The 12,987-nt window shown below is 42.7% G+C and overlaps 1 protein-coding gene across 1 annotated transcript in view; it reads right to left on the bottom strand.

Moving 5' to 3' along the window:
- mmp24 (matrix metallopeptidase 24) overlaps window positions 1–12,987 on the bottom strand; it is a gene marked incomplete at its 5' end in the record, with an annotated part of 47,847 nt that overhangs the window by 21,159 nt on the left and 13,701 nt on the right. Inside the window, 2 exons of the mRNA XM_084543674.1 lie at window positions 4,070–4,186; window positions 4,849–4,997. Of these exons, the coding sequence (XP_084399800.1) occupies window positions 4,070–4,186; window positions 4,849–4,997 (266 nt within the window). The remainder of the gene's footprint in view (window positions 1–4,069; window positions 4,187–4,848; window positions 4,998–12,987) is intronic.

The following is a 12,987-nucleotide window of genomic DNA, read 5'->3' as shown; positions in this document are numbered from 1 at the left end:
ATCTCTGATTCTGATTCTGATTAGTAGCCACTTGGTTAATAATAGCTCCTCCTAGCCTCACAGCTAATCATAACTATTCCTAGCTTCACAGCTAATAGTAGCCCTTTCTAGCTTCCCAGCTAATAGTAGCACTTCCTAGCTTCCCAGCTAATAGTAGCACTTCCTAGCTTCCCGGCTAATAGTAGCACTTCCTAGCTTCCCAGTTAATAGTAGCACTTCCTAGCCTCCCAGCTAATAGTAGCTCTTTCTAGCTTCTTTCTTTGATTCCAAGTTAGATCAAACCAGAGTCCATGTGTTCAGAAGTGTTTCCATCAATGTAAGGAGACTCAGGTGTGGTTCAGTTCCTGGTTTAGTTTCAATAAATCAGGGATTTGTCTCAGTCTGATTTTCACAACACATGTTTGTGGACAAAGGAGCTTTCTGAGGAGCTCAGAGAAAGAGTTGTTGTTGCTCATCAGGCTGGAAAATGTTCCAGAACCATCTCTAAAGAGGTTGGAACCGACAAATAATCCACAGTCAGACAGATTGAAGACAACTGTTCCCCTCCACAGGAGTGGTCCACCAACAAAGATCACTCCATAATAGTCTGAGAGGTCCCAAAGGAACCCAGGGGAACTTCTAAGCAGCTAAAGGCCTCTCTCTCATTGGCTAATGTTAATGTTGATGAATCCACTCAACAACCATGGTGTGATGGACATTGCCTTTTTATCTTTCTCCTTTGAGCTCAGTTTCCGTCTAATGTTCTCCGTTTGCGGGAAAGTTGAGAATAATGTTCCAGAAGCATCGACACAAAAGTTAAACATCAGTCCTGGGATTTCTCCGTTTTCCCTTCACTTCCATTTTCACTTCTCTCGCTCCGTCTTTCTTAAAATCCAACTCCTGCCCGGAGGCCTCAGTTGAAATTTTCATTAGATGCACGGTTGCATAATCCTGCAGCTCCAGCGTCGAGCAGAGACGACGGTTTTCTGCCCTGATATTCTTCTACATCCGTCTCCATGCATCGTCGTCGGTGGATCAGTTTTTAAAAAAGATCTGCACGAGAGTTTAGATGTTAGGCTGAATGTGGGATGGATTTAAAACTGTGTGGCTGCAGGATAGAATACAGTTAAAACACTGGTTCTTTGGAAACCTCCTGGACTCCTCTAGTCCTCTGAAGGTGAGCTGTGGTATCTGGATCCAAGATCCTTTAAGTCCTGCAGGTTGAGAGGTGGAGCCTCCATGGATCAGACTTGTTTGTCCAGGACGTCCCACAGATGCTGGTTGAATCTGGAGGCCGAGTCACCACCTTGAACTCCAGGAACCGTTCCTGAAGCAGGGAGCATCGTCCTGCTGGAAGAGGCCATCAGGGACCCAAGGTCTCCCAGCAGAACATGGACCAAAGCATCAAGAGAACATGATCCACCAGAACCAGAACCACCTTCCTCCTCCATGTCTCCTGCTCCAGTTCTGATGTGTCCATTGTAGGAGCTTTCATCAGAGGTCAGAGGTCGGCATGGACACCCTGACTGGTCTGCAGCTCCACAGCCCCAAACTAAACAACCTGTGATCCACTGAGTGTTCTGACTCCTTTCTATCAGAACCAGCATCAACTTCTTCAGCAGTCTGAGCTCCAGTCGCTCGTCTGTTGGATCAGTTTCGTATCATGCTAAAGTAAAAGCTAAAGAACCCGGAGATCCAAAATGACCCAGAACCACCACAAAAAAACAAAGAACAAGGAAAAACATCAGCAACAAAATGTTAAAGAGATCGACAAGGGTGAAAGTTTTTAGGATTTTTCGCGGAGATTCATGGTCTCCAGAGGATGCAAGATACCATTCTCGTTTATCAGAAATTACACGATGTACATTATCAGGATGACGACTGGTCGGAGACAGGCGCGGCTCTGGAGCTGGTTTGGCGCCTCAGAAGAAGAATAATTAGGTTAAAGGGATAGTTCACCCTAGAATGATATTTCGCTCATTATCTACTCACCCTCATGTTGACTAAGGGCTGGAAGAAGTTTCAGAGTCCTCCGTCCCTTCTCTGAGTTACAGGGGGTCTTGGTGTAGCAGTGCATTTCAATGCAACGGTTGTAAAGGGACACCAGAGCTCTTCGTAAAAAAACACACACAAAAAAACATCCAAATACCTCCATGATGCTCGTATGTAATGTCCGTCTTGTGCTGAAGCCCCAAATTGCGTAATTGTCCCGAAAAAAATTAAATAAGTCCACATTCCAAGCATGTTTGTAGCATTAGCTCCGAGTGTTGTTGTCCCGGCTCTTCCGCTGCCAGCGCGCATGCGCAAGGTTCGCACTGAGACTCGCTTCCTTGTTTACCCCGGCGAATTGAGCCATGGCTAAAATTGCACGAAAAAGTGTTGTCCCGGTGCAAGGCAGGCTATTACGGGCTGCTTCTAGTCCTTCGCCGGGGTAAACAAGGAAGCGAGTCTCAGTGCGAACCTTGCGCATGCGCGCTGGCAGCGGAAGAGCCGGGACAACAACACTCGGAGCTAATGCTACAAACATGCTTGGAATGTGGACTTATTTAATTTTTTTCGGGACAATTACGCAATTTGGGGCTTCAGCACAAGACGGACATTACATACGAGCATCATGGAGGTATTTGGATGTTTTTTTGTGTGTGTTTTTTTACGAAGAGCTCTGGTGTCCCTTTACAACCGTTGCATTGAAATGCACTGCTACACCAAGACCCCCTGTAACTCAGAGAAGGGACGGAGGACTCTGAAACTTCTTCCAGCCCTTAGTCAACATGAGGGTGAGTAGATAATGAGCGAAATATCATTCTAGGGTGAACTATCCCTTTAAGAAGATTTCCAGTAACGCAGCCTGAAGAAGAGCTGAAGACTAAACCTGAAACATTAGGAGGAGACTCTGCTACAGAGAGAGGTAACGTGAGACGACTCCCATCTCTCTGTGGGTTTTCTGCAGAGCTGGAGAGAGATGCCTTCAGAGTCTCCAGGGAGCGCCGTAATTTACATTAGACCCAGAAAACTCTGAGTGGGATGGTGTGGAGGAAAAAAAAACAAAAAGAAGAAGATGAGAAGATAGAGCACGAAGAGATGTTTAGTGACGGAGGAGATGGACTACGGAAAGATCTTTGAGGCCATAAATGGAAATGAAAACTACAGACACAACAAAAATCACACAAATCAGGTCATTAGAGAAGGAAACAGACACAAACTGACCCCAAAATGATGACAAAAAGGTACAAAACAACTCAAAATGGACACTTGAAAATGATAAAGACACAAAATACGAGAAGGAAAACCAGAAATAAAGAGAAACACAATGACAAGACAACTCAAAATAGGCAAAATTACCACATAAAATAGACGCAACAAACCATAAATAATGACTGTTACACACTAGAAGACGATAAATGACCAAACAGAGCAAATATAACAAGATGATAAAGAAGCAGCAGCAACGAGACGAAAAACAAAGAAACCAACTGAGATAAAAACGTTAAAGAGATGCAGAACAAACATCGTCTGAGATTATTTAGTCAAGACGATGGAGTTTATTCAAGTTTGAGTCACTTTTAGTTTAGAAACTGTCCAGATCCATCGTTCCCGTTTTATTCACGGACACAGCTGGAGAAAGAAGAGACAGAGAGGACGGAGTGGGCTACACCAGGAGCCGGGATGTGTTCAGGGTCCCGTGGGACGTCTCTAATCTGCGTTAGACTCATATTACATGACGCATCATGACAGTGGAGGGTTTTACTGCACGTCTACGGACGGAGGACAAAAGACAGAGAAGAAATGGAGAGACAGAAAGATGGAGAGACGTACTGTACAGATGCGAGATGCATTCAGGTGCCGTGGGACGCAATTAATTTACATCAGGCCCGGCCACGTACAAACAGAAAGAGAGAGGATAAACGCCCATTCAAAACCCCATAGACATTTTAACTATTTTAAAGTTCATATGTAGTGAGTTCACTGTCCAGAACAGCTGCAGGACAAAATAGTGTCTGTGGTGAGTTCAGTGTCTTATAAGTGTCTAGTTCAGTGTGAAACCGACATGTCTTTGACAAAAATGGACAAAAAAGACAGGTGTAGCTACCTGTAGGAGATCTTTTTATCTCTCCACCTTTGTCCCGTCAGGGCGTAGCGTTTGTTCCTCTGCCGACGGCTGGTGTTTGGATGATCTGGGACGCCACAGCGAGGTCTCCTCATCCACCTGAACACAACGTAAAAAAAAAAATTAAACACACAAGAACGCTCGCAACTCTTAGATTTATGTAATTTCAACATCCAGGCTTCACAAATATAATTAATTTAATGAAAGTAGAAAAGAACAGGATTCACATCTAACGAAGCAAAATTAACGTCACTCTCAGATTTACTCTGATCTGGTCTCAGGTTAGACAGGTCCAGGTGTGAACACTGATCTGGTCTCTAGTGTCCAGGTTAAACAGGTCCAGGTGTGAACACTGATCTGGTCTCCAGAGTCCAGGTTAAACAGGTCCAGGTGTGAACATTGATCTGGTCTCTAGTGTCCAGGTGTGAACACTGATCTGGTGTCAGTCCACATGTGGAGGTGGTCTGGGACACATGTGACCTCCTTCCTTTGGTAGTGTGAACACACAATGAGTCCTGGGTCACATTAAAGACCACCTACTCAACAGGGCTGATCTGAGGAAGAGGAGTTTAACTCATTCATTCAACCACTATTGCTCCTCCCTTCCTTCCTCGCTCATTTCCTTTCTTTCTTCCTTCCCTGTATACCCCTTTCCTTCCTTCTCTAAAATACCTTCCATCATAAATAAATCATCTACACTCAGTAGATTTGATTATTTCTACTTTAACCGACATCAATCAAACACTCAGAGAGGGACTCACTCTATAGTCGTCTCGTCCAGTATTCCCGTCACAGGGATCCCGTAGAAGCGCTGCATGGCGGCCACGGCCGACTGCATGGCTTTCTCCTGTCGCAGGTCCGACGTTCGGACGTCGTGAGGCAGCAGGTAGCCGTAGTTCTTCAGCCACGTCTGAGAACGAGCAGAGAAGCAGGAGGTCGGTTAAATCAGTAGATCCACTGGATAAAAGCCCCAGAGATGATCATTTAGACTTTTAGGCTCGTAGGAGCAAAACGATGATAACCTCTACTCTTCAGATGACACAGATCTGACACCTGAGCACCCCTCAACATTTATAAACACAGCTCTGATTGGTTGAATTCTGAATTCTTTTTATCCAGTTTATCACAACAGCTTCTTATTGAAGTAGAGCTTAAGAACTCTGGGTGCTGTCCATGGTACTGGAGTTAACACCAGGCCAAAGGACTTCAATACAAACATGTGAAAGTTATTTTTACATTTTAAACCATCTCACACAGATAAATGAGATCTTTTAAAATGGTTTTAGAAACTGTGGTTCAGCAGCTGCTCGACATGACGACATGAGCCAGACCAACTTCCCCCAGCCACAAATATGATTGATGGTGGAGAGTCTGATCACCTCAAGCCAGGACTTCAATATAAACATGGGATTTTATCATTTTGTTTGCTCAAAAACAAAATGATTTCACACAGAATTAGAAGTTTAAAGTTTTTTTTTTGGTAGCAGTAGTTCACCTCCTTTTTGGTCAGACACATGATCCACCAACAATTTTATCACCAACTCAAGCCACAAATCTAATCTGAAATCAGTTCAAAAACAAGAATCTCCTTATTGCTGCAGGGCTAACAGCTGATTCTGCAGACTTTTCTGAATGCAAACACACAGAGCATTAAAAACTTTGCTGCCCACAGCTGGCAATGTCAAAGAGACGCTTCATGTTTACGCCACAAACGGCAGAATTATCGGAGCCGAAGTTCAAAAATGCAATAAAGAGCAAGACGAGAAAATGAGAAAAGATTGAGGCCGATCAAAAGAGAGAGGACGACCGAAGAAGTTAGAGAGAAACTGAGAGGAGAGAGGCGTGAAAATCTGATTCAGCGATCCAAAAATCGATGCAGAGTCCACGGTTTCCTCAGACGAATCTTATTATGTCGTATTTTTTTCACTTCTCCTTAATGTGTCATAACACAGTCTCACCAGAGACGGACGGAGGACAATTTATGAAGGGAGAGGTGAATGAAGAGGGGGGGAGACAGGAAGAAAGGAATATCAAGAGGGATGCTGAAAGAAAGAAAGAAAGAAAGAAAGAAAGAAAGAAAGAGCAGCAGAGAGAGAGATAAGAGGTAGATGGGAGAGGAGGGTGAGGTAATGAGGGGGAGGCTGAGCCCTTCTCTACAGCAGCTCATTAATAATTCAGATTGTGGCGGCCTCCATCAGCAGCCCTTCGCTCAGCCACCAGCTGAACTTCGTCGAAGCGCCACGAAGGCCGGCAGGTTTCCAGCGTCGAGGAATTAAAGTAAAAAGTCATAATTTAAAAAAAAAAAAAAAAAAAAAAAAAAAAAACTGTTCATGTAAAGACAGAAGTTTGAGTCATTAAGTCAAGTTTATGAGATGAAAACTCAAGGGATGCACTGAAATTTTTTTGCTGAAAACCGAAAATGCACTTTTGGGCCATTTTCGTGCATTTTCGGTTTTTCTGCCGAAAGTTTTCTGCGTATTCCTAATTAGAGACTCTGACGCTTGTCACGTAAGTTAATATCCTGCAGGGAGCAGTGACGTGACCACCAGATCAAAACCGACAAAATCGACAGGCGACAAACAACGCGGCCCAAACAGGATGTTGTGATGATGCAAGCGAATTCCAAGGTGCATTTTCATTTTTTCAGCCGAAAATTTTCGGTGCATCCCTCGAAAACTCATAAGAAAAGGGAACGAAAACTACAAAATATTCTTGACTAAGAGGAAAAAAGTCTAAATTTTTACATATGAGATCAAACGTCCGAGATAAAAACAGTCAAGTTTATTAAAAAGAGAAGCCACAATAACGACATGTAAGTCAGACTTTTGAGATGAAAAATCTAAAGTCTGACACGTGAAAATATGAAGAACCGTTTAATTATATTTAGAGTACAAATTACGACAAAACTAAAATCTAAATCTAACTCACACGTCACATGAGATAAAATGTTAAAATACGAGATAAACAGTCCAGTCTATAAGATAATAATTAAAATAAAGACTTTTGAGATCACAAGTCAAAGGTCTGTCAGATATAAAGAGATAAATGGTTAATAAATAAAGTCACAATTACAGGAAAAACTAAAAAAAAACATTTTTCTGTCTTTATTTGTTGGTCACAAAATAAACAGACCTCAAATTTTAACATATGAACTCAACAGTTTGAGTCATGAAGTAAAATATGAGAAACAATGTTTAAGTCAAAGCAACGACATATTCAATCAGACGACTTATGAGATGAAAAGTCAAAAATACGACTTTTCATGTTAACTCCAACATACTTCATCAAAAATAAGAAATGATTTATAACTTAAACCAAAATTATTGTCAAAATTATGAAAAATCAAAAACCAAACATTTTTACGTCTTTACTCAAACGTCACAAGAGAAAAAACGGCAAAATATTAGTCGACATGAAACTGTTAACCTCGTATACGTACAGTATGTGAGGAGATAAATGATTCATCTTCTCATTTAACAATCCCTGAAAGTTAAAATACTTTATAATAAAACCATTAATGAGCCGTTACTCTGGTATCAACATTAAAATATATCTTCGGTGTCAAACTGATCGTCTCAAATGAATCAGTTATTTAAGATTCAATGAATCATTAAGTTCTTTTTAAATCAAATCAGACACAGATCATCTTATCGGCTGTTTTTCTGACTTTGATCAGATTAAATCTCAGTCTACTCTACACTCGTGTCTCCTCTCGTCTTCATGTCGACTGTACAAACTAATTATTGTTTCTGTTTCTGTTCTCGTCCTTATCTTTAATCCAGAGTGTAAACGTAGACACAGCGGGCCACATGCTCCGTGAGCAGAGAGGAAACAGAGCAACGATCCAATTAAAAGCTTTGCTACCATGAGATCTCTACGCCAACAAACCTGAAGCAACAGATTCATTCTGTTCCTCAGATTTACCTAAAAATAAAAACAAAAACACGTCTGAGCTTCAGGAAAGAAAACGTTTCTCTGCCTCATTCAGGTCCAGACTTAATTTAAAAACCTAGAAAATAAATTAGAACGTGACAATAAAGAGCAGAGTGGACGAGAACAACATGATCTAGAATTAATAAACTGATCAACTGATTGAGGAGAGGACAGCTCTGTACGACGAGTTGTAGCTCTTCCTAGCCTCCCAGCTAATAGGAGCTCTTCCTAGCTTCCTAGCGTCCCAGCTAATAGTAGCTCTTCCTAGCCTCCTAGCCTCCCAGCTAATAGTAGCTTTTCCTAGCCTCCCAGTTAATAGTAGCTTTTCCTAGCCTCCCAGTTAATAGTAGCTTTTCCTAGCCTCCCAGCTAATAGTAGTTTTCCCTAGCCTCCAAGCTAATAGCAGCTCTGCCTATCCTCCTAGCCTCCCAGCTAATATGAGCTCTGCCTATCCTCCTAGCCTCCCAGCTAATATGAGCTCTTCCTAGCCTCCTAGCCTCCCAGCTAATAGCAGCTCTTTCTAGCCTCCTACCCTCCCAGCTAATAGCTGCTGGTATGAAGAATTTTTTCTTCTCAGCTGCAGAGCAAGTGTTCCAGTGCCAGTATTTGTTCCAGACTTGAGACGACGTTATTTCTCTGGTGACCAGGTCTTAAAACGTCTGACCGAACTCTAAACCTTGTAATGAACGTCCTCGCTAAGTTGCTTCAACTTAAAATCCGTCCACACAAACACAACATTAACACAACATGAACACACACACTCTGCATTGAAGCCTCTGAGGACCTGAACACTGCATCAGTCTGTACGTATGAGTGTGTTCATGCTGCCGTCTCAGAGGAAGGAGTCTGAATTCAATAATTCACCAGCTGTTATTATAGAACCATTACTACAGAACCATCAGAGCTCTGACAACACACAGCCGTGTTCCCACAGACACTGCACCGGCTCTCCTTCACTTCCTGGACACTTAAACTACAACCACAACCTTTACAGCAACATCCAACCAAAGAATGATGACGTTATGTGTCTCTCCTCAGATTAAAAGAATCAACAGAAACCATTTCCTGGGTACTTGAAAAGTTTCTGCACGACAACGTGACACATCCATAAATAAAACAAAGCGTTTTAGTGAGTGACAACAGAAGTGGTTTCATTTAAATATTTTAATGCTTTAAATCATTTTACTTGCATGAACCCCGATGAGCCAACGTTACTCTGAACCCGAGCGAGAAATAAAAATCAATCAGGAATTTAAAATCCTTGAGCCCGAAGCTGATTATTCATCAGGAGTCATGCTGCGTTTAAATCAGTTTGTTCTGGACGTTTACTTCACATTTCTGCGGCCGTTGTTTCACACGTTTGGATTTTCATTCATCGCCAAAGCCTTCAGGGAGGCGTCTGCGGCGGGACGGCGAGCCAAAACCTAAAAGAACAACATCAGAATAATCAGACGCTAGAAGAACAAGGAGTCCTGCAGCAGATGGTCTGAATGCTGAGAGACGACAGGAGAACGGAGACCGGTCCTCCAGGAGGCAGCCAGCCTGGAGGAGGCTGAGTTAATGTCACTTTAAAGAATCATGATTCAGTGACGGCTGGGTCTAGAGATGGACTCTCTGGGACGTCAGCCATGTTGGTCAGGTGACCCCCCCCATGGAAAGACTGTAAAAGTCTTCTTGTGAGGGTGTGGTGGTGATGGATGTGACTGTGCTGCAACACAACAGCATCAGTCATTATGTTCTAGTTGAGAACATTGTAATGTTGATTTAAAAAGTGAACTTATTTGGTTTGATAGTGAGTCTCTGAGCTGAAGCCTCTGTGTCTTTTAAGGGACATTTGAGTTTGAAGGTCTCGGGACAGTCCAGGTCTCCAAAATGTATAAGTACACGCTTGTCATTTTAACCGTTTATAAAAACTTATTTGAGTTAAAGTTAAATAATAAATATAGGAATAAACTGCTGATTATCTTCAGCTATAGCATGAGTGTCAAACATATGGCCCTAGGGCCAAAAGTGGCCCACCAGAGGGTCTAAACTGTCCTGCAGTATGAATGTATGAAAGTGTGACAATTACATAGAAGACTGCGGTTTTTCAATGAAAACAGCTGCTGTCCCTAATGTGTCCACTGTTTTAATCAGAGACGTGGACAGAAGACAACAATGAGACCCAGGACTCTTAAGAAATGTCATTTTTTTTTTAAAGGATAGTTTATTAAATGTAAACATTCTTGCACTAAAACAAATGCAAAAGATTATTAGTCTGTTGTCTTACTGGTCCGTCCCGCGAGAGATCAAACTGGGGCTAAAATTAGGTATTTACATCCAAATTACCATGTTTATACAAAATACTAGTCTTCTTCTAGTTTAATGGAGGTTTTCTAGCATCAAAATGACGTAATATTAATAAAAACTAGAACCCTGAGTCCTGTGTAAATGAAGGTATAAATGAAGGTAGTCCTCTGTTAGTCAGTATCTAGTGTAACGTGGATGTGTGGTGAGGTGGTAGTAGTTGATCATCTAAACAGAATCCATGGAGTCCACTCAGTCAAAGGCTGCACCCAAACAACAACAACAAACACTGAACGTTTAAAAGAAGAGAAAAGTTTCCTGGAGACAGCGTCAAGGAGAAACATCTTCCAGAGAGGGTTAGGGAGTTTATGGCAGCGTTGGATGACCAGAACATTTCTGGAGTAGAGAACACAAGGTACCAGCTACCCTCTCCACACTACATTAACTTTGACTGAAAGATTTATTGGACTGAATCCAGTCCACTCTAGGAGAAGACAAGGAAGACAAGGACAGACTTTAGGAAGACACAGGAGACCAACTCTAGGAGAAGACAAGGAAGACAAGGACAGACTTTAGGAAGCTACAGGAGACCAACTCTAGGAGAAGACAAGGAAGACAAGGACAGACTTTAGGAAGCTACAGGAGACCAACTCTAGGAGAAGACAAGGAAGACAAGGACAGACTTTAGGAAGCTACAGGAGACCAACTCTAGGAGAAGACAAGGAAGACAAGGACAGACTTTAGGAAGCTACAGGAGACCAACTCTAGGAGAAGACAAGGAAAGACTTTAGGAAGCTACAGGAGACCAACTCTAGGAGAAGACAAGGAGAGACTTTAGGAAGACACAGGAGACCAACTCTAGGAGAAGACAAGGACAGACTTTAGGAAGACACAGGAGACCAACTCTAGGAGAAGACAAGGAAGACAAGGACAGACTTTAAGAAGACACAGGAGACCAACTCAAGGAGAAGACAAGGAAGACAAGGACAGACTTTAGGAAGCTACAGGAGACCAACTCTAGAAGACAAGGAAGACAAGGACAGACTTTAGGAAGCTACAGCAGACCAACTCTAGGAGAAGACAAGGAAGACAAGGACAGACTTCAGGACGCTACAGGAGACCAACTTTAGGACATTTAGGACCAGAGAGGGACTCTGGTTGAAAATAGACATAGAGGTGTTTTTCTTTTGACACAGAATGAACTCCAGAACCAGACTCTAAAACTACTTGGTTTGTTGTCGAGGATCTTTCCGAGGAGCTGCTCATATTTAAATATTAAATATCTGACTTCTTTACGTCTTGTTCGTCTCACTTCTTTGTGCATTATTAATCATTTATTTTTATTTTTAGACGACCTCATGTCTGGAAGTTGATTTTTAAGTGAACATATTTAACGCGTGACTCATTTAATAAGAGTAAAGACTAAACCGATGCCTGGGCAGATTCCTCTCCTTCCTGTCTGCTCTGTCCATTTTCATTTGAAGACGTTTTAGTTTGACCGAGCGGTTTTATTTGACTTCTCTTGACTCATTGAGACGTTTCAGACCAACGCGGGAGGAAACGTTCAGGACGCTAAACGCTCCACTTATCACCCACCTGGACGGCGCTGGTCGCACTCAAGCTGAGACGGTAAATAGTTTAACAGGAGAGACCAGGTCTATTTTTATCGCAGCAGACAGACGGAGGAGACACGCTGGCAGGCTGACGCACGGGTTCAGGCTTCAGGGGGAGAGGCGGCCAATCAGAACGGAGACGGACAGGAACGCAGCCAATCGGACGGACGGACGGGTGGACGCAGATGCAAAGAGACAGCCTGGTGCAAACCTGCAAGTGTTTGTCAGCGCTCAGTGTTTCTGCAGGAGAGGAGACACCAGAAGGAGTGATGCAACGAGCAGACCCGCCACTGAAAGGAATAAATGTGAGACACTTGTAGTTGCTCTTTGGAAAATACAGCAATGACAACTGATCCCCTGAAAACAAGAGACGTCCTGATCTGGTTTCTCTTCCTCTGAATCCAACACGGATCATTTAATATCAGAGCCATGAAGACATTAATGTCTCTGTTAACTCTTGGTCTTTGGAAAACTCTAGACATCTCACTGTGGATCTGATTGGTCCAGCAGATTGGTCCAGCCTGTCCTTGTCTCCCTTGTCTTCTCCTAGAGTTGGTCTCCTGTGTCTTCCTAAAGTCTGTCCTTGTCTTCCTTGTCTTCTCCTAGAGTTGGTCTCCTGTGTCTTCCTAAAACTGTGCTTGTCTTCCCTGTCTTCTCCTAGAGTTGGTCTCCTGTAGCTTCCTAAAGTCTGTCCTTGTCTTCCTTGTCTTCTCCTAGAGTGGACTGGATTCAGTCCAATAAATCTTTCTGTCAAAGTTAATGTAGTGTGGAGAGGGTAGCTGGCACCTTGTGTTCTCTACTCCAGAAATGTTCTGGTCATCCAACGCTGCCATAAACTCCCTAACCCTCTCTGGAAGATGTTTCTCCTTGACGTTGTCTCCAGGAAACTTTTCTCTTCTTTTAAACGTTCAGCGTTCAGATTTTTTTTTGTGTTTCTTATAATTTATCAATAAGAGAAAAAGATCTGATCACAAGTGGACAAAGAATCTGATGGAGGACAGAAGAGACAGGGTTCAACACAAAGTCTCCACCTGGATTTAACTAATCAAATAGGTAGGAGTCTCCTAT

Source organism: Chelon labrosus (genome assembly GCF_963514085.1).
Source record: "Chelon labrosus genome assembly, chromosome: 4".
In the NCBI taxonomy this organism is placed as follows: domain Eukaryota; kingdom Metazoa; phylum Chordata; class Actinopteri; order Mugiliformes; family Mugilidae; genus Chelon; species Chelon labrosus.
The sequence above is the reverse complement of the archived record's forward strand: the minus strand, read 5'-3'. Positions and strand labels throughout refer to the sequence as shown.